Source organism: Netta rufina (assembly GCF_964035555.1).
Source record: "Netta rufina genome assembly, chromosome: 1".
NCBI lineage: Eukaryota > Metazoa > Chordata > Aves > Anseriformes > Anatidae > Netta > Netta rufina.
Genome location: NC_140123.1, coordinates 6,997,760 through 7,021,137, shown reverse-complemented (window position 1 = coordinate 7,021,137; position 23,378 = coordinate 6,997,760). Strand labels below are relative to the sequence as shown.

At 34.1% G+C, this 23,378-nt stretch overlaps 1 protein-coding gene across 6 annotated transcripts in view; it reads right to left on the bottom strand.

The window, feature by feature from the left end:
* DLG2 (discs large MAGUK scaffold protein 2) overlaps positions 1 to 23,378 on the bottom strand; it is a gene marked incomplete at both ends in the record, with an annotated part of 1,073,896 nt that overhangs the window by 354,052 nt on the left and 696,466 nt on the right. For all 6 annotated transcript variants that reach the window (XM_084304810.1, XM_084304812.1, XM_084304813.1 and 3 more), the window contains one exon: positions 5,044 to 5,168. In XM_084304810.1, the coding sequence (XP_084160936.1) occupies positions 5,044 to 5,168 (125 nt within the window). The remainder of the gene's footprint in view (positions 1 to 5,043; positions 5,169 to 23,378) is intronic.

Sequence of the window (23,378 nt, the reverse complement as noted above, 5' to 3'; positions counted from 1 at the left end):
AAAAAAGGCACTGAGACATAAATTGCTGCAATTCTCTTTCTTTCAGATAGTAAAAGTCTAAATTCAGAGCCTCTTTATTAAAATGTAGATGCTTGTCCATGGAAAACTGATTTTTATGAGACAGAAGAAGCAGCTTTTATGCATCAGAAGTTTTAAAAGATCAAACTGCTGAGAGAAATTCTCCTTCAACTCAGTGGGAATGTTTGCTACTCCTGGAGCTTTTAGATTTTGTCTGTCACTGACTTGAAAATCAAAGCTTCGAATAACCATGGTATGCAGCAAAAACTAATTTTCAGTTATTCTCAAGACTATTATATTCACATTTACCTAAAGTAATCAAATCCAAAAGTAATTATTTTGTATTCCGTTATGTTATTTACCAAAAGAAACCAGAAAACAAGTGCAGTATATGGACATCACAGAAGATTCCACAACTTAATGTATTTTGGCCAATGTACTTACCTAAAATGTTCTCTACAGTCTGAATTATGCAGTGTGTTGTCTGTTTTACTAGCTGTAGAAGTCAGCGTATTTCAGAGACAATAGTATTAAAAATAGTAGGTGTTAATATTTGAAAGTTCAAGAAATTTTAAAAATCTAGTAATGTTTTATCAAAATGAATGTAGCCTAAAGTGGCTGATAACTTTTACTGTTAAATATTGCTGTAAAGATATATGGGCCATGAAGAGATACAAACTCACACTATGCATTGTACCTACTGTCAATAAAAGTAGTGCTCCACAAAACTAAACAAAACCAAAACAACAGCAACAAAAACAACCACCACCAAAAAAAAAAAACAAAAAACAACAAAAAAAAAAACAACAGAAAAAACACACACAACAGAAAAGTATAAATTTATTTACCTTTGTTCCACTCTCACAATCTAGTTTTATATATAAATAAAATATACAGAATCAGAGAGTAATTCAGTCTGGAAGAGACCTCTGGAGGACATCTAGTCCAACCTTTGAATTGAAAAGTTAAATCCTCAGGGTTTTGTCCAGACAAACTTTGGAACCCTCTAAAGACAGAGGTCCCACAACAACCTCACTGAACCATCACTTACAATGCCTCACTAAACTACCCTAATTAAAAAAAAAAAAAAAAAAAAGCAACTCCCACCACTACCATCTCAGACCCATCTTGCATTTCCCTTGTTGCAACATTTGACTGTTGCCTCTAGTGCTTTCTCTCAACTGTTCTTCATGCTGGTCTTCATCACTACCACAGCACACTGATGACTCAGGTGCAAATTAGAGAATCACTGTACCATTTAGTTTGTAAAGCACCTCTTGAGATCATCTCATCCAGCCCTTCCTGCTGAAGCAGGGTTAGCTTGAGAAGGTTGTCCAGCAACATGACTGGTCAGGGTTTGAATACCTCCAAGGATGCAGGCTCCATCATAATTTCTCTGGGCAATTTGTCCCACTGCTTGACCGCTGTCACAGTAAAAAAATAAAATAATAAAAAAAAAAAACTGTCTTGTCCTCAGATGGAATTTCACATTTCAATTAATTATTTTATTATTTTTATTTTATGTCCATTGCTTCTTGAACTGGGCTTTTATTCAGAAGAGTAAGGCTCTGTCATCTTCCTTCCCTCCTTCACTGTCACAGTAATGAATATAAACTGCCCACCAGGACCCCCAGGTCCTTCCTGGCAAAGCTGTTTGCCACAATGCCAAGCCCCCACCCTCTACCACAATTGTTACTCCTTTCCAGGTTCAAGAGGTTGTGTTTGCTTTTGTTGAACTTTGATGAAGTTACTATTTACTGTTCCACTTGTCAGTATACCATACATACATGTAAAAGGTTTGCCAGGGTCTGTAGCATTAAGTCAATTTCTTGAAGGTTGCTTTCAGAATCTCTCTATTTGAAGAACTTCACTGAGCTCAATTACATCAAAGGGACTTTATGTAAAATGCAGTAAAAGTGATTTTACAGGCTTTTATGATTTAAGAACAGGCAGTAGATTTAGAAGCCAGTTCAAACAGTCCACAATACTATATAATGTACAGTAGTTGCAGGCAGAGTCCAAGGCAAAAGTGGACACTAGAAAGTATATGTGTATATATATATATATATATATATATATATATATTTTTTTTTTTTTTTTTTTTTTTTTCTGTAAATGAACACCAATCTCCCTTTCTCAGGGATTCAGATAGGACTTCTACTAGGTACACAGACTATTGCCTTTCTTGATGGATGTTACTGCATGTCATTGAGCTGCTGTTCCTACTGAGTGGCCTTAGCTGATAAACTTGCCATTAAGTAAAATTATTTGTCATGTAAGCAGAAGCTGCCCCAGGATAGCTCTTCTCTTCAGTGGCATATCGGTGAAGATCACTGATACATACATTTTCAGGTGTTCCTAAAACATGACAGGATTGTTTCCTTGCTACCGTTGTAGCAAAGTGAAACCCACTTAGCAGCTAAAACAAGGAAAGGAGGAATTTTCCCCTAGGAAAAACACAGTGAAATAAAATAAAATAAAATAAAATAAAATAAAATAAAATAAAATAAAATAAAATAAAATAAAATAAAATAAAATAAAATAAAATAAAATAAAATAAAATCGCGCCATCCCAAACCTTTCAAACTTGGAGTTTATATGCAAGTAGCTCTCTTGCATTCCAGACATAAACTTTTCTTGGAAATCATGGTGAGGTCTTTTGAATGACTTCTGCCCTTACGCTGTAAAATATTGAAAAATATTGAAAAATACGTCCTATGACAGTGTGTCTGTTCAGCTTGTGTTTGAGTGTAAGATTGAGAAAACCAAGTACAAATTCACATGTACTACAAAAACAAGAGCCTGTGGGAAACTGAGGCAGTAAAAAACACCTTTTGAGTGCTGAGTACAATACAGAGTTACTGAGAAGAAATTCCAGGTACTCTGTATCTCAGATACTCTATCTGGAATTGATACCGTGTGATATTCAGCTAAAAATTTGAGATTTTCTTACTAAGTGTAAAACCCACAGGATTAAGTCACTCCATTTTCCTAATGGTAGTTTTTAGAGACATTTTTAATATGCCTACAGTTTTATTTGAAGTAAAAAAGTTCTGCTGATTGAATTTGATCTAATTGCATTCAGATATTCTGTACTAACAAGAGAAGAAATTGATGTAAATGCGTTCTGTTTACAAAAGAGAAGAGCAAAAATACCAAGCCAAATATATGTTTATCAAATATTTTTACTACTGTGGTTAAATTTGAATTATAACATTTCACTTCAAAATGGTAACAAATACTGTACTCTAAGACTATAATAATAGTCCTAGTAATAAGATAAACTTTCATTACAAAACACAAAGCTTGCCAAGTCTAATCTTAATATGGATTAATGAATTGCATTAGTACAATATCTTTTGTGGATTTAGAAGGTCTTCTTAAGACTTACAACACAGTAATTACCAAGTAACCATGAGTTCAATTTACAGTTAATTAGTAAAGCAATGCATTACAAAATATTTGATTTCATATAAAGATAGTAAGACAAAAAAAAAAAAATAGCAATGATGTGTGTCTTCTTAATAGCTTAAACCAGAACAGCTTCCAAAAGTAATAAGAACTCTACTAAAAAGATATTATTATTTTTGGAAAGGAATTCTTTCTTATTTGTGATAAAGTTTAAGACACCCCTATGTTGTTTGTCATGTCATATTTGATAGTGTGATTTCCAAACATCTGCTTCCTGACACTGTTTTGCATGAAGCCCATCTGGCCCAAAGCAGACATTTACAGTATAGATCACTATAGCTGAGGTACTTGAATGCTCTTGTACGATGTGATTCTTCTGTCATAGACATTGACTTTAGGATGTGATGTATGACAAAACAGAAATACCTAGTATTTTCTTCACTGACTGTTAGGGGACTCTAAAATGATTAACTTAGATGTATATTGCTGCACCGTCATCATGAAGTTACATGAGATTATTTCTCCTCTCTTTGTCTACAATCTTATTTATATCGTACACTCTTCAGGCAGTGCCAACCACCCTGACTCTTTATCACTGTAACAGCAAAAATAACATTATTTTCCTAAAAGGAATTACTAACCTAACATATGACATATTCAAAACTTCCTCTAAAAGCTGACCAATTCCTCATACTTTTATTTTTGAATTAAAGGACAAGGCTTTCCAAAAGTGTTTCTGTTACCATCTGGTCACATTTCATGAATTTTAGGCCATCTGCTTTTTGGCAAAGACTGCTAGAGGTCAGGTTCTAGTGCTGAGATCATGAAAGCTTCAGAATTTTATCCAAAGTCTTTCCAGCTAAATTGCCTTTTTGCAGCATCAGCAGGCTTCACAACTGACATCTGAGTGCCAGTCTCTGTGACAGACAGAAACCTTTCTGAATTAAGTCTGTAAGGAAAGAAAAGCACAAGTACTTTTGTGGTACATTTTGGTTAAGACATGCACTATGATTAATTTGGGTACCACAACTTTCAAGTGATCTATATGCTTACCTCAGGAGCTACAGCAAAAGCATACTCTGGAGGTGACTCAAAATACAGAACAGAGTCATCGCATCCTCACAGAGACAAAAAGAAAAAAAAGTTTGGAAATGCAGATAAGCATACCTCACTGCTGCAGTCACACAACAGGGAGCATCTACAAATAGCTAAGGCTATTTAGGAATGGCTCTGTAGTTTGGGAAGTGTTGATAGCCTTAATATATAACATGAAAGCATAGCTCTTCAGTCATGAACATATAATGATCAAGCAGAGAAGACTTTCTTGTTGATAATGACTTTTTCCTTCTCCTGTCCCCATCTCTCTTCTTGTACTAAATGAAATGACTGGTACAAAGATGGAGGTGGAACCAGCAAATGTCCCTTTATACAGGGCTTAACTAACCTTATCCCTTAAATAACCTTATTAGTATTTAAACTACTTAAAGCAGTTTTCCTACATTAGTAGAAAGGAGAGTCTAGTCATGTCATTTATTCCCCTTTACCACATGAAAGACCCAGTTCACACTGGACTCTTAGAGGACAATTTATAATAATGTAGCAGACAGTTTTTACCTGAGTCTTCCATCCTCTGCTGCAGCTCCTCCTGGTATAATCTTAGTTATGAATATCCCAGGATCATCCCCAATATGTGGGTTATCTGTTCCTCCAGCAATACTGAACCCCAGGCCAGAATTCCCCTGAAAAAGTAAAGAAAAGAAAATGCATCACCAGATGCTGGATTTTTACAGAACTTATTTGCAGTGCGCAAGGAAAGTATCCTTGCTTCTTAAAGAGAGCATTTTATTTGGCAACACCATACTTTCAGGTGGGTGACTCAGCCAGAAAATAAATAAATAAATAAATGGCAGTTAAAGAACAGAAGCTGCAAACACAAAGAACTCCCAGAGTTAATGGCAGAGTTAATGGATGCTTCTGCAGAAACAGGATTTGACCTAAATTTATTTTCAAAAGCAGTCACATAAATTAGCATCTGAACTCCAATATGAATTTATCCAAGTCAATGAGAGCTGGAGGCTAAAAACACTTCAGAGCTTTAAAAAGACGTTTAAAAAGCCCTTCATTTATAAATGGAAACAGTGAGTAACATTTAGCTCTGAAATATTTTAGTACATCATTTTCTGTTGAAAAGAGATCATTGTTCAGATTCACGTGCATTTATTTATTTAAAAAAAAAAAAAAGTGTTTCTTTCATCCTACTGATTTGCTACAAGGAAATGTTCGAAATATTCATTATTAAGATCTTTTCAATAATCCTATTTACTGCTACTGCTACTTATGATGATACCATGAGAAATAAGTTGGTATGCATGCATATACATACACAGAAATGCAGCCACTGTTTCTCACATAGAGTTCTAACCAGCAATTCTAACCCATTTTTGGAAATACATTTAAGTTACTACACTTTTTCTGTATAAATAAATATTAATCACAGACATTCTTTTGAAATACAATAATACATTCAATGTAATACAATACTGAATGGAGTCTCCATTGTCCCAAAGTATTTTACAATTAGGTATTTAGGCATCTTTCTTAGGCATCATTAGGTAATTAGGTATCTTTCCAAAAAAACATGGATGTGGTTTCATTTCTATGTAGTTCTTGGGAATGAAGTCGTCTTTTCCACAGAGTTTTGCTTTGTACTAATTCTGATCACATTCTTCATTCAAGAATGCATTCTTCATAGTTGTACAGGACTATTGCTATTGCAAAATATGTCCAGTGTTGTGGTGCTGTGGATAAAATACATTCAGGGCACTGAAAGTATCTTTTTTTTTTTTTTTTTTTTTTTTCCCCCATTATTTCATGCAGCATCTCAGATTACTGGTAATTGCTTCTCATCACTGCTGTTGTGCACAGATATCTAGTTCAGTCCTAGTGACAAGAACTGTTAATAAAAATAGCAAATAGCACCTCTTAAAGAGCTTATTTCTGACTTTTTAAACTACAGTTCAATTAGTAGCACAGGCACGTGTACTTTGTGTACGAAAATCTGCATGTTGCCTGAAAATCTGCATGTGCAGTGTGTCAAATTCTCAGTTCTGTTATCAGTATTCTACATTTGCAAACGATGCAGTTCTCATTACTCAGGAGATGTCCACAGAATCTGCAGCTCTGCTATCAGCATATAATTGTGAATAAAGTTTCAGTACAGAACTAATTTATAATCCAAGGAGAAAGATTTAGAATTACACATATCTTAATGCTGCTCAGGTATCTATAATATGAAAAACATAACATTGTGTGTACATATAACAGTTTCTCTATATTTCCTCTAGTGTTAATAAGTATCTCCAGGCCAGCATTATGAACCTATGACTTAATCTCTCTTTCATCATTGGAATCATCTCAGATTAAGGTTATTTTCTGTGCACTCAACCATACAGTGCACTCAACACCAACTTGCAATCTGAACAATATGATAAGAATAGTTTCCTGTAAGTTTTTCTATATGTCAAGTTATTAATGAGTTTAATCTTCCAACATATGAGAATGAAAAAAATGTATGCATATACACACTTCAGGAAGATTGGAACCTTAAAACAATGCTAAAACCAAGGACAAATTTCTAGAAAGTTTATTAGAATAAGCAATATTTTATTTTTAAGAAAAAATAAAATCATTAAAACAAAATTATTGGTTTTACCTAAACTCCAAAGAGATTTTAAAAGTATGCAATACTGTGCTTCTGAATAGAGATTGATTTCCAAGTCCCCAAAACTTACTCTTGATGGGGAAAGAGGATTGCAAGGAGAAATGCTGATATAATTTTTAGTTGAATTGGGAACACAAATGACTATATCATAATAAAAGAGAGTAAAAAAAAAGTCTGTAGAGCTTTATAAACCATCAAAGCTTGCCTGTTACATGGGGCGTGCTTACCTGCTACAGGTCTTCACATAAAGTTCATTAAAATTCTTACCAGGAAATAATTTTTCTGGAAAGGTTTTACAGTTTCCCTGCACTCTCCTTCTCCTACCATACTCTTTTCCATTAATATTTTAGAGGGAGAAAATACAACTATACTGACTGTAAGCAGAAAACTGCTACAGGAGAATCAGTACTAGCCCTTAATATTTATCCATAAATGTGCATCTGCTATACTGCAAGACTATTCTGGTTCTGCCCCTTAGGAATAACATTTAGAAGAACAGGGCAGTGCTTCTTATTGGCACTTTTGTACCCAGAAAATTACAAGCAATTATTCAGGTTACAGACCTTAACTTGATCAACAGGATATACAAGCTGTCAAACACTAGCTGGCTCAGCAGCTAGGTATATCCCTGCAAGGCTTTCCTGCACCACAAAGTGAGTTGCAAAAGTTAAGAGCAATTAATTTTTTTTTTTTTCTTTTTTCCCTCTTCTCCCAGTGTAGTTCTTAAAGGGTCTTCATTTGCTCCATAGACAGATCTTCTGTCTTTGCATGGGGGCATTTCAGGTCATGGCCAACAAGGCTAAAAGCATGCCTGCCACCACTCCTGGGTCCTATTAAGAACCTTGGGTTGAAAAATAACATAAATAGTTAAAAGCTCTTCTATTTCAGTTCTGAGCAGCAATACTGATGTTTATGTTCCTCCTCTTTCCTCATGCTTTGCCCTGTCTTCCTAATGTACAGGTTCATCAGCATATGGTTGTTGTGTTAAAAACTCATTGCAGTTAATGAGCTGTAACCCCAAGTATCAATTATGCACTGTCTATTAGCACAACAGTTCCTGAACCATTCTACCAGGGCTAGCTCCCCACCCTCTACTTTTTACATCTCCTTTGTCCCCATCCCAGAAAAATACAATATTTGTTCTTTATCTTCACACCTTCCAAGCCTTTTCTGGGTGTATCTCTGTCTCCCAGCCATTTTGTGTTTACCAATCAAAGCATGTACTGTCATTCAGCCCAAAACAACAGCTGAACCATCACTTAGCTACTTAGCATTTTCCCCAGTGGTATATTCATGCTTTCTCTCACACTGACTCTCATGTTTGGGAGTTATTCACCATAAATACCTGTAATGTTAATTCACTGTCCTCCCCCTATTCAAAGGATTATTTTTATTGGATGCTTACAAGTAACAACAAACTCAGAGCCTTGGTGATGGTGCTGATAAATGGTTTAATAAGAACAAATAACAGCTGGTTTAATAAGAACAAATAACAACATATTTGGGGGGCAAAATACTCTGAACAAGCCTCAGACTGATGTACCAACTTCAATGACATAGCTCAAACATGATTATTCATATGCCTAAATATATTTTTCCAGACCCAAATCATTTTATGTTCCATTTATATTAGCTGAATTCTCTCTTGACCTAAATATATCCCTTTGTTCTCAATTGCTACTACTATAAAAACCTCATATAATTAGCTTCTGACTATACTGGGAAGACATGCATAAAATTACTCAGCAAAATATGTACACACATATATATATATATTAATTTTGGTTTAGTTCCTTACCACCTTCCCCATCTCTTATTGCAAGGCCTTAGTCATGAGCACAGCCTAGCAAAAAGTGTAGCGCTATACAACATGTCCAGCTTGGCTCAAAGAATTACATTGCCTCAGTTTCTCAGCTTCTCTCTCTGCCCAACTTTACTTCTCAAACACAGAAACTTCCAACAAACCACCAAATCAAAATAATTGATCCCAGCCCACCCTGAGAGGCCTCTTTCCTGTTTTCATCTGAAGGGAAGCTCAATCCTTCTTCTTAGGGTTTACTGCATAAGCCTACCTTCTTTATGCCTTTTCCAGTCCGGGCTTTCCACCTCCATGAGGGTCAGACAAGCTCTTTATAGCTCAGCCTGAGATTGGAAGAAACCTGGCCATAATTCTCCTGGCCCTGAAGGGGCAGACAACCTCTGCCAGAGACACAGTATCACTGTGGTACCTTCACAGCACAGTATCACTTGTGCTGTACCTTCTGCCAACACCGAAAGGCAACACTTAGGATCAGAGTAAGATGATGGCTGATTCACATGCCAGGGAAAGAAAACAAAAGTTGCAAGTTCTGGCCAGTTTGAATCTCTCCCCTCAAGACTTGTTAAACTGCCAACATAAAGATCACAAAAATAAAATGAGAATCCCCAGCAGGTAATGGTTTTGGGTAGCCAGAAGGCCATGAGACCCATTCTTCTTCTTACCTAGCCTTCCATCTTGAGTTCTTCTCCTTTCATATGTCACTGTGAGCAGCCATGCTGCATCTTTACAGGTTGCAGCACTTTTATTTTGTCACAGAGCAACCCTCAGAAGTGCTCCACACTGACTTTTGTGGAAATATTTACGTTTCTACAAATGATCTTTTCCTTAATGTGTCTCTTTTTATTATATTATATTATATTATATTATATTATATTATATTATATTATATTATATTATATTATATTATATTATTTTTATTTTATTTTATTTTATTTTATTTTATTTTATTTTATTTTATTTTATTTTATTTTATTTTATTTTATTTTATTTTATTTTATTTTTCTTATTCAATCTGCCCCTTTGCATTAGAGCACAGTTTGATTATGAATTATATAAATTAATTTGATCTTTATTAATATCACAGAAGAATAAATGCCAAAAACACAGAAATCAAACCAGATATGCACAAAGGCAGACTGAGTTCTTCCCTAAATAAGGGTCATAAGTTTTGTATTTTAGCATGCTAAATAGGCATACAATTGTATATGGGTTGTTTTCCTTTTTTTTTTTTTTTTTTGTTATAATCAGTAAGATGACAGTAGAACTCAGTTTTTGACACCAGCTACAGAGAATCTTTCTGAATGACTTAATTACTTCAGTACTCCCGAAAGAACTGATAATGTTCTGAAGTGACATGATTTTGAAACTCTCTGGCATTTAAGTTGGAAAAATAATAGACATGAACTGCACAGTATTTATTTGACTGTTGCTGCAACCTCACCCAGTAATGAAAGCACACCAAGACACCTATTCCAGAGTCCCTTACTTCGTTCCAATACAGAACGAGGAACTGCATTTTCCCGAACAGACTCTAGATGCCGAGAATTGATTCAGGCTACAAGACATATTCCCACAGCCTCTATGCCTGAAATGATTGTCATGTTTATATTATTATTATTATTATTGTTATTATTACTTATAGTTTTAAAGGAGCCATTTTGCTGTTAAGGAATGTAAGTCAGTATTAATAAATGATTTTATGAAATCTGTAACGTGCTGAATTAGGCGAATAGCAAACAAATAGAAATATGTAAACAAAACACTTGACACAAGCCTGCAAAGCTTTGCACTGGTTTAAAGGGAAAGCATTGCCAAGTAAGGATGTCAAGTCCTTGGTACAAGATTTTTTTCCTGCTTCTCAGCAAATTTATATCCAAACACAGCATCACAGAAATGTATGATGACGCTTCCACTAGGCCCTCAGAAATGCTACTTATCAGTACAGAGGAAATACACTGGTCAGAGCACACATTTGTGGAGAAAGCATTCAATCTGTTCATGGGACCATGTAAAAGAGAATCAAAACTCTTGACATTTGCTAACATTTAAACTTGTGCTTGTTGCTGTTTCTTCGGGGAAAGTTTTATTGATTAGAGAAAGGAGAGAAGAGGAGAGGAAAAGGGAAAAGGAACAATGATAATATACATATGCAAAGTGCTGCGAAGTTTTGAATGAAAATGATAGGGCAAAAAATGGCTAATTAATTAATAAATAACTTGATCTGATTTGTAATCTTGCAATAATTGTTCTGATTCCCTACAAAATTCTGAGACTTTAAAAAGAAAATCTTCTTTTGCCAAACCACGTATTTATAAGAAGCAGAATTTTATGTATTAAAGAAAACATAATCAGGAACACAGTGCCTACTTTGTTTATTCTTGACAGGGTAAGTATTTCTAAGTTTCTCTCAGGATGTTTATTTTATTTTATTTTATTTTATTTTATTTTATTTTATTTTATTTTATTTTATTTTATTTCATTTCATTTATTTCATTTCATTTCATTTTTTCCCTGCTGGCTTCCCACTTTTACTCTGATGTTCACAGACAAATATATGGAATGCTCTTCTCTCTCAGAGCTTTTACAGATGGCTTAAAGTATGAATTGCTGTCTAAATTGGCAGGCTTTATCAGAGCAAGTTTAGTCAAGAGAAAGCTCACAAAATGATAGCTGACTCATTCCTAAATACATGCCTTTTTTTTGTCTCCATTTATTACAACTTTAAGGGACCCTATCAACTTTGTTATTTGATACTCCATAAAAAGTTGTCTGCTGAATTTAACAGCGAACGAGAAGTAGCCTTCAGTGTTTTAAGAGTACCAACGGCCTATAGGTTCAGTAAACCCTTTCCTTTCTAACCAATGCTATTTTTCTCTTGTTTATGCAAAATTTCAAAACACTTTAATATACAAATTTAAATTTTGTCCTCTGAAGTCAGTATCACATTTGACAGAATATCAGAATTTGACATAGATGCATCAAAATCCTAATAATTTCAGTTTTGGTTGCTACATAAATTCATTCAAGGCCCCTTCTTACTCTGTGTAAGTACCGCACATTTTTTGACTGTGATGTTGGCTTAGGAATTATTTATTTTTGTTAAAAAGGAGAAAGATTTTCTCGTTTTTCTTTTTTAAACAAGTAAATGTTGCTGCAAGGAAACGTTTGTTCACAAACTACGTTCTATGTGGTGGAAAAACTGTGGGAAATTCTGTGACAAAAACTTGAAAATTAACCCTTTATTTATTTGAATAAGCTATATCACTCTGTACTGATTTTTAATTTTTACATTTCTGTTTAAGTGCAGTTATATTTCTGAATCCTTACAAAAAGTAGAATATGAAACTAATACTACAGCTGTTCAAAACAGTTTGGCTGGAATACTCAGAAAATCTTTGTTGTGTCCAAAATTCATCTCTCACAGAGTACCTTTTTAATATCAAAGCCAGATTTTACAAAATAGTAGTACATGAATCCTGGCTAAGACTGATGCCAGATTTGGTTCCACTTAGGGTTCTTCCCTCAGGGTACTTCAGTTTCAAATGAAATAAAGAAAACAAAACAAAACACCGTCTCCCATAAGACAAAAGAATTAACACCTTCTTGCATAAACCACATTTTTCCTTCTTTTACAGGATTAGTTTTCTCTCAGTACTACACAACACTGTGTGTAAGTGAAAGCTGAGAATAAACCAGCCCTACAAAACTGGGGGTGGTTGTTGTGTATTTGTAGCAAGAGACAGGGCAAATAAACATTTAAGGACTGTGAGGATTAGCGTTAAACAAGAATCAATCAAGTTAATCAATTCCTTCAAATGAGACAAATGATTGAAAACTCTGACCATAATTGATGGTCATGGGATGAATTGATACAAGCCAGGATTAGCTGTTGCTCTGAAATAGTCTTTGATATGCTTTCTCTTTTCCTTTGTACTACAGCAGATAAATGTACTTAGTTTGGCACCCAAGATGGTTATATGGAGTGACTACCATTGGCTATACAAAGCTTAAGAAGAGAGCAACCTTTGGAGGTAGCTGAAAAGATCAGTGGATGCTAGTTATGTCTCATTGGGTTCTTATTCTGTCTGTAATGTCTGTAGATGTTGTTCAGTGATATTTTTATCTACAAAGTACTTCTCAACTGAAACATACAACTTCCCTTTATCCAACAGTGAAGTGATATAGGACTTTTTCTGTCTATCTCTCAGCCATAAGGATGCAGATTATACTTAGCAGGGGTATTTCACCCATCAGCCAACAATGCCCAGTTTAACAGCACAAAGCCACAATACAAACAGCTGAACAAGTTAATGTTTCATGCCAGAACAGGTGATTTTGTAATATGCAAAACACTTCCATCTAATACAGGATTTTGAAAGAAAATGTATGTACAACTCTATTTCTCAAGGTTCTAGGATTCTTATCTGGACTTCTCACAATTTCTCAGCATTTACACCAACATTATTTTTATATTCTGAAGAAAGAGTTATACATGCTAAATTACCAGACCATTTCCAGCCATTCAGTATGTGACTGTTTAGCCATCTCCCATCCTAATACATCTTTCTAATCCTGCCAAACCTGGGGAACCTGATAGGAAAAAAGACTTAAATAATTTCAGCAGTTTTCAGTATTTGCACATTCCATCCTACACTGTACTTTTCTTCTACTGTGTTTTATACAAAACTCAAATTTTAAAAGCCTAAACATCAAAGCCACTTTTCTGTCTCATTCAGAGAACAAGGATATTTGCATATTTATCCAAGTACTGTTGAACTCTTTTGTACTTTCAAATCTACTCAAGAGTAACATAATTCATGAAATTCTCACTTCTCCCACGTATGCTGGCATGCTCCCCAGAGTCGGAGTTTTGAGACTCCATAGTTATATTACGCTCCATATGGTACAGATTTTCTCCCTCACAGTACCATTTGTTGTTTTCAAGCCCCTTATCAGGGTCAGCACATTCATTACAAAACCACAATACACACGACTACAACTGCCTCCTTCGTTTACTCTCACTTGTTATCAGTAGAGGAATATTGTTCTTTCAGCTCTGCCCAAGTGAAGTACAGCCTTCAGGAGGAAGAGTTTTGAAAAAGAAACAAAGGATTTTTATTTTTGATCATATGTGTGAAATGTACAGCTCTGTAAAACAGCAAATCTAGACCAGGAATGAAGCCACTACCAATAATTAAAAAAAAAAAGAAAAAAAAAAGAAGAAGCTAGTGTGTCCTATGTCAATCTGTGTATACAGATTGATACTGACGCAAAAAGATAGATATGAACTCTCTTCAGGTTTGGTTTTCAAGACCTAAGAATTTCAGACCTTCCTTTAAAGGGACATAAGGAAATAAGATTTTTCCTTTAACTAAATGTAAAAAAACAAACAAACAAACAAACAAAAAAAAACAAAAAAAAAAAACAAAAAAAAAAAACAACAGCACTAAACCCACCAAATAGGAATAATAATAATACGAGGAATCAGGAACTCCCTCTTCTAAGTTGAAAAAACATTAAATAAGGGATACTGCTATATAAGATTTCCCCTATGACAAAGAAGAATGTCACCACCCCTCTTCTGTATCTCTACTAAGTGCACATTAACAGCTTCTGAGCTGTGACAAATGTGCATGTCTACTTTTTTTTTTTTTTTTTTTTTTTTTTCCCAATATGCTTCTTGTCCTACTTCAATATTCTGTGTAGGGATGTTTTTTCTCACTATCATGGGGGCATCATGACCTTGCCTATTCTCTCATACAGAAAAATAGGCACCATACATCCTCTTTTAGTTAGATGCATACAGTGAAAGCAAACAAATGTCACAGAACACACAATCTGATGACTAGCTGAAAAGTAGCAGGGGAGAAAACTAAATATAAAAAAAGTTTTGTCAAAACATGGATGCACATTCTTTGGAGTGGAATTCTGCTTCTAGGGAATGAAAGGTTTCAGTTCACTTGAAAAAATCTTTGTTTTATGGTGTCACTCCAGGCTAGCACTAAACTTCTCATCAGCCATAACCTGAGAGCTTTCTGAACTCCCAGGACTCCACAATCAAAGTGAAAAAATCAGATCAAGGAAAGGAAAGCACTCACTAAGTGATAATAGTAACTAGACATAAGGAAAAATAGCAGTAACAATAGAACACTGACAAGAATTGGAAGAATAGCAAAACTAGCTTGAAAACTTTGACATGATCATCACTGAAGTTTTCACAATGCAATTACTTGCAAAAACTGAGGAAATTAAGAGTTGTTTAAATGCTTGTAAGCCTGTGTCAGAGGCAGGCAGTCTCACTTTTGTACAAGGGCTTAGGGAACAAAAAAATGATTTTAGTGAAGCTATGGAAACCAACTAGGTTTCACCACTTAGTACTAGCAATTAAAAGGAAATGAAGAGAAGGAACTTAGTTCCTCTCTAAGGGATGACACACTTCTAATCCCATTCTGCTGATAATTCACTGCCACACAAAGAGAAGTTGAAAACCCCAGTGGGTGTCTTGAGAGTATGTGGAAACCCAACACATTTCTTGGTTAAACCAGTTTGTAGCTTGAAGTCTTTTTGTTGAAAAACTGTTGTGTATCTAAATGGATTTACCTGCACAGATTGCTCGAGTACGATAGTTCTGTAAAGTACTTAGGGGAGTTTGAGATACCTTGAATATGAAAGTTGCTGGAATAAGCCCAAGTTCTAAGCTATTCTCTAAGCTACTGTTCTTTTCCTTTTGATTGTCATATCCACAAATATGAAATGAGTATATAGATTTTTTCTCATCTTCCAATGTAATTATTTTAGTATTATTAATGTATTATAGCCCAAAGATTTATTCTAGTGAAATACATAGATGGTTAACCATCTAGATTAAAATTCTGGAATGTTTACATCCATTACAAAATGCTGATAATTTCTAACAATTCTCTCTAACAATTATTCCATCATCCAGCATCAAAGGCAAAACAAATGAACAAGTAAAACTCTTAATTTGCTTCTTTATTCAAAATCATGAACTCCAGGGCATGTAATCTTGAAGAAAAAGCAAAACTTGAATGAACTAAAAGGCCCTTAAGGCTTTCAAGTTCAAGCACAAATCCTGATGGCAAATGACTGAATATTCTTGCTATTGCATCACTTACCTTGCCATCATTGCACTCCTCTAGTGGCTGTGCACACAGAGTTTAGCATTGTAGTTTAGCATTTAGCTTTTAACACAAATTAAAGCAAGCTTTTGAAATACTTTCCTATTTTGAGTAACACTTATGACTTTTGTTTCATATCAGCTGTAAGTTTCACTGAGAAGAAACACAAAGAGCAAAAAATAACATAAAATGCAAGTCATTGTTTTTCAGAGATATAGATCTAAACCTTACTTTTTTCCCAACTTTGTCCTAATCCTATTTTAATATAACATTTCATTTCAGTGACCATTTTGTTTTTTTTTTTTATTCTCAGCAAAATTGACTGTATATGACCCTAAGCAGTCCAACATAGCTTCAAAAGTGTCTGCTTTTGAGCAGGATCTTAGACTAGATGATCTCCACAAATACCTTCCACCCTGAATTATTCTCTGCTTTTATTAAATTCTAGTGTCACAAATATTATATATATATATTTTCAAAATCTGCTTTCAAGCTTAGAATATTTTGGTCACTAAAAACTCCCTTCTGAATTTTATCTTAAAAATTACATGATAGTTAAACATTGTGCACGTGTACCTAAAAAAGTCCTGTACCTTGAATAACTTTCAAACACTTATTTGAAAGTAAGCAAATTAGTTTTGTCACATAAGAAACACACAGTAGCTATCCCTTTACATTAGAAACATCAATTTTACATATGCCCTTCTGAAAGGAAGAAGTGAATAGCAGTCTTTAACAAGATGTCTGTCTGTAAAACCTAATTAAAAACATTCCCGTCCTCCTAGAAATTGGTTGAAGTAAGATTCAGTGTTCCTTTATTTATATCAATACTTTCATTAAGCTTGGTTAGGTTATGAATACATTTTGCATATATATATATATATATATATATATATATATATAAATATACAGAGTACAATGCAACAGAAGTAGACTGCTCTTCCGTACAATATTACTGTAATAACTTGTAATATCAGATATTATTTTTATTGGAAATTCAAAGAAACTCTAAATTCTCATGTACTATTACAGATTTGTGTCATGGTAATGAATCATATTAAGTCATATTAAAAATAACTAGGATACATTAATAGCAATATTCAAGCTAAATAACATTTTTTCAAAGCAAACTGTGGAAATAGAAAGTCCTCTCTTCCCCAGCTTTCCAGATGCCACTTTTGCCTCTTTGAAGGTGGTAGGAAGAGAGGCTGAGGAACAGAGGAGTCTAGACTGAGATTCCTACCATACAAATGAAAGTTAGATGAATTAGAATTTGACCAAAATTATTTTTAAGAAGAAAAGCAAAAGACAACCAAGTCTCAAAACTCCAAATCATTTCCATCTGGTATTAGACTCTCTATGGAAAGATTACAGTCTGAGATGCCTCTGGGTCAAGGCTATGTGGCTTACACAGATAAGACTATTCAAGGGCAGTAATAAGTTTGACAAACGGAATTTTCAGAAAAATCATCCTATTCATATTGCTGTCTGAGAAAATATCAGTATTTCAAAATAAACAGCCACACTATAAGTATATCCTTTTAAAACCCATCTTTTATCTGAATTCCTAACACATTATGTCTAGTTTACCTAGTATTAGCAGTAGTTTTCCTGTCACTAGAAGACTATTTTTGCTGATTCATTTTAGGAGTAGCACTCTGCGAAGTTAACCTAAAATTCCTGTTGTTGGTATTTCTTCTGTTCCTGCAATGGAATCCAAATACATTCCCCTGACAGTAAAAAGCAAAAAAAAAAAAAAAAAAAAAAATGTATTTAATGTGAAAGAAAAGCTAGAATTAGCTCTTCAGAAAGTGAAAGAGTCTCTGTGTGTACACCTTGGCAATGCAAATGCAAATTTAAAATTTTACTCATAAAACACTCACTGAAAAATAAACAGTATGCTCCTGATACTACAGCCTTCTAAATTAATTTTACTTTTCAATGGTACTGGATAAATTCAGAGAAAGAAGCAGTTTCAGTAGAGAGAAGGGGGTTGCTAATTCAGCATTTGTTAGCATCTCTAGAAGTGAAACTTTCCCTCTCTGTTTATTATTATTATTATTATTATTATTATTATTATTATTATTATTATTATTATAAGCATTCACATTAATTACTGTCATTTCAGGGCTTTTTAATTCCCATACCTCCTCCTAAAGGGGAGGCATTTCTCTTGCCCTCTTCAGAGCTACTGAACTGTAGTGGGTTTTGAAGCAGGGTGCTGAACATCACTCTACTGACATCCTAGAATCCTCATGAATAACACCAGCAGAGTGCATTGACCTGTAAGAATGAGGTAAGATAAACATATTTTTTGCATGATTGTACGTTTTTGGAAAACAAAACAAAACAAAACAACAAAAAAAAAAAGTGGCATCCATTTTATTTGGTTTCCAAAATATGTTCAGTAGAACATCTTCAATTAGGGTAGGCACACTACATGCCCTCTATCTACACTGCATAGAAAGAGACACTTCTGCAGTGCAATTCATCAACATGCAAATTGGTGCAAGTCAAAATGTTTCACATACATTTATCAGTTGCAATCAACCTTCATTTAATAGTTTCTTAGCCCTGGCATGCAATTTGTGCTCTAAAATGAGAGAGAAAATTGAGGTAAGAAAGGGTGTTAAAAAGCAAGAAAGAGAGAGAATGAGATCAGAATAACCAGCAGCTCAGTGATGAAAAACTCATCGGAGCTGCCAAACCTGAACCAAAATACTGCTCTGGAACAGACACCACTGGGGTTTCCATTTCAAAGGAGTGCCTTGATCAACAGGCACACCATCTCTAAGCTAATGAATATATAATTGTATATTCAAAGTGGAACAGGTCCAACAGGAGAAAGACACACCTCATCAAATCTAGGCATTCATCATAGACAAATACCTGCTATACATCGGGCAGAAGAGGCATGTCAACCCCACTTTCCCACACATTGGATAGGTATTTTTATCATGATTATGAATCCTTTTCCTGTCACTTTACATATTTCCCCCAAGGAAACTTATGAAAGGTATCGTTTTTTTGCCAGTGTGCAGTGGAGGCAGGAAAAAAGATAGATAACTTTATGATATAACATTTCACATCAAGCTCTCATCCTGCTGTCAGTGGTATATGGGTAACTTGGTTGGCTTTTCCTAAGATTCCATCTGCGAATTCACTACAGAAATTGTATGTATAATCAAAAAAATATTTAACATAAGGAACTTACATTGTTTGTATTCATGCATGTTAAATATTTATCTTTACCTTTTTAGGTTTGTTTAATACCTTATTCAAAACACAAACATGGTTATTTTAAGCATCAAATATATTTCCATTCCCATGTCTGATTATGAAAAGCATCAACTTAATCTGAAGACTAATATACACTAATGCATATGCCTCTTCTGCATACTTTGTCCTTATACTGTATAAAATCCAGACTCCATTCTGCATCACAATTTTATTTTGCTTGCCTAAGTATATACAAGTATAAATCTACTGCTAATAATAATAATACCCTAAAAAAACAAGGGGGCGACAGCATTTTGCAGTGTAAGTAAGATTGTTCATTAATATTCTATAGCTAGCAAACAAATTATACAGTCATTGTAGTGTTATCTCCTTGTTACCAAATGTATGTGAAAGGCAAAAATCTATCAAAGAAAAATGGAAAGCATTGCATGGGATTAAGTTTTAGCATTTATTAAAGCTTGTCATCATCTACAAAGTCATCCAGGGACAAATAAATAAATTGATCCATGTGCAAATTACAGACAGACGTTTGTTATCGACAAACTTGACATAGACATACAGAATCAAAAGATTATCTCCACTGACCAGAACATTGGTCACACGAAGCATGTAGGACATACTAGCATAGACTGTAATATTAGATATGGCTAAAATATCCAAGGCATGCATAATGTTTTATGCCAAATCTGGCACTCTAGGAAAGATTAAGACTCCAAATGGAACAATCAGAGAGTTAATGAACAGCTTTAAAACAGACAAATGAAACAGCGATTAAAGACATTAAACAAACAAACAAACAAACAAACAAAACACTTTTTTTTCCTCAGTAATATGATGTGGTGGGATATATGAAAAACAGAGGAAGAGAGCATGACTGATGGAAGAGAGTATGACAAATATCTAACCATTTCAGTGCTTGCCTCAGCTCTCTCTAGTGTCACGCTGCACTAACATCTGAAATGATGTTAAATAAAGTAAAATAAAATCCTTAATTCCTGGCAAAGTTTTTTTCCTATGATAAGGCATCTGGAAGTACAGAGGAAGAAAAAAAAAAACAATACAAAACAAAACAACAACAAAAACAAACATAAAGAAAAAAAAATAAAACATGGGGATAGCAGAAGAGGTCAGCAACACACAACAATAGGCAGCCTGTCCCCTTCACCTAGTGAAGACTCAGAAACACATTATGGGCTTTGTTTATTTTGAATCTGAACAACTATATGCATCATTACAAAGGGGATAATAGATGTCTGTGAATTTAATGATTTAGCTCTTTTAAGCTGACAAAACAAAAACAAAACAAAACAACAACAACAAAAAAACCAACACCCAAACCACAACAACAACAACAAATGAAACACCATAAAACTAGAAAAATAATTGGTTTGATAATTCTGTAGTTATACAGAAAGTAAATATTAATTCTGATAAAAATAGTTTTACAGCTCAGTGACACAGAAATATTGAAGTTACTCAATGCTGAATTCATTTACAAAAATACTGATACTCTGCAACATATAATTAATTTAAGGAGTGGCTACAAAGAATTCTATATAGAACTCAAAATATGCTGTCAAAACAACAAACGTAAAAATAACAAGAGAATTAGAATAATCTAAGAGAAACTTCTGAAGCTTTTGAAAGTTAACTAAAGTTTTGCATGTAACTTCACTAGATGAGATTTAACTTTAGCCTCAAGCAACACATTACATCTGTGCTGAAAGATGTAACATGATGCTGAGATTTTAGAGATATAATTTTATACATAAAATTTTATATGTAAATCAATATCACACTAGACAAAATGAATGCCTGAGCACTTAAGTAAAAAATATTTGATTTGACCCTTTCTAACAAGCCCGATTTTATAAATGTCCCATCTTTAAGGCTACACTACCATCATATGGGCCAAGACCAAAGACAGAATTGGGCATGTTTGGCCCCCACCACTTCTTGGTTGGACTCTGTTCTTCCAAAGTGCTCAGTATTCAAGTTGAGACAAGATGCTTACAGCACTTTGTTTCATTTAGATCCAACAGTTTCTGCAACTAACTTTTAGTTATTTAAAAATAGTTGTTTCCTACTTAGATTTAACAATAATGAACAAAGAGCACTTTGGTAAAATTGAGAAAACATGTAAGTACTCCACCTATTCATTTTACTAAAAAATTCTTTGTAAAACTTACTAAATTACAAGAAGCTATTAATTTGTTTTCACTCTCACCCTGGCTAACCATGGTGATTCCTAATTACTAGGAGTTTTTTGAACTTCTAGTACGAAGATAAAAATCATTATGACAGTTAACAAAAACATCGATCTCACAACAAAGTAGTACAGCATACAGATAGTAGCAAGACAGATTGCTTCATTATAAGCATTTAGAAAATACAGCCAGGAAATCAAGAAAATTTCAAATCTAAACTTAAGTTTGTTCTGCTTCACCCATGAATGCATATCTGTGTGTGAGTCATCCACAGACAGTGAACCCACAGCACAGAGAGAACAAGTGCTACAAATACCAAATTCCAAAGTGCGCTGTGTTTATCCACCATCTGTTCTTCAAAATTCCCATAACAATATTTCATAAAACTTCTCAAATTTAAAGTTACTCTGTCAATTTATGAAATAATATAAAAGAAGACATGTGTTTTCATTTAATTTAACTGCAAACTTCTCCAAACAGGGCATTGAATCAAAAAGGGAATTATTTTTTGTTGGCCGAATGAAATTGAAAGGGAACAATATGGGCACATGGAAACATGATCTGACCTCTAATTATCCCAAAGAATGATACCTTAGTGAACATATGAGATTTCCTCCAGATTTCATATAAATTTCAGTCACTACGTACAAAGAATGGTCCTTAGCTTCGCCCAGTGTAAAAAAATGTAATAAAAAAATAAATTCATCTTGATTTAAAGTGGTCATAAAATAGACTCCCTACTGAAAAATTAGAAATTAATTTAAACTAGTGAATTTAAACTAGTGATTAAACTCAGCATTGTTTCTATATTTCCAGAAAGCCTCTCCTTTGACTGCCTACTTAAGATCACCCACTCTAGTGAGCCAGCTTGTCAGAGGAGCCAGTATGAAATTTATAAGCTCATGAGAATGCTTAAATTATTAACAGACAGCAATTCCTAGCAGAAATGTGGCCTGGAAAAGCTGTACTACAAGAAGCAACAGATCAGTATTTTCAAAGATATATCATTTTCCATAGGTATAGCTAAATCTTCAGTGAAACTGCTTAAACATATTCCAACTTCAGAAAAGAATCCTTTATGTATTTACACCACATTACTTCTCATGTCAGGAATAATCATATTGATTTTCCACTTAATAAAAAAAATAAAAATAAAAATCTGGACGATGTTCCTACACTGAGTATCATCTTTGAAATAGACAGCATCTCACTTTACTCTGAGTAGGACAGATTCAAGTTTAGTTAGTAATGTGTAGTTGGTCATAAGTTTTCTTTTCTTTTCCTTAGGTCCTCACTGAATGTTTACCTACTCTCCAGTCATTAGAAAGACCATTTCATAGATTTAATCAGTCCTTTTTTTTTCATCATGCCTGCAACTATATTATTATTTTTTCTTTTTAGCAGAGTAATTGCCTCCTGCATATCAGTTCTAACACTAAAATTCAGAAGATTATTTCATCTGAAACTTGCCTCAATTATCTGTATTCTCACAACAGTCTCACAGATAATCTTCCTGTCTTTTTTTTCTATAAAGGACGTCTTCTTTTCATTTTGCTTGAAAGCTAAAATTCCATTTTGATTTGACTTCCCTCAGCTCTTTTTCAATATCTGAAGACTTATAATAATCTTGTCTGACAACTTAGAGAACTAATTTAGCACTTCAGATTTTAGTTTTGTGCTTTATCCTTCAAGTAATACCTAGAAAGACATATTGTTTTCAAGGGCCTCTTTTTGCATTAGAATTTGGGCAGTTACCCTGCAATTAAACCACATATTCTGTGAATGAACAAATCAGTTGCCCAACAAAATAACCCAAGAAAAGA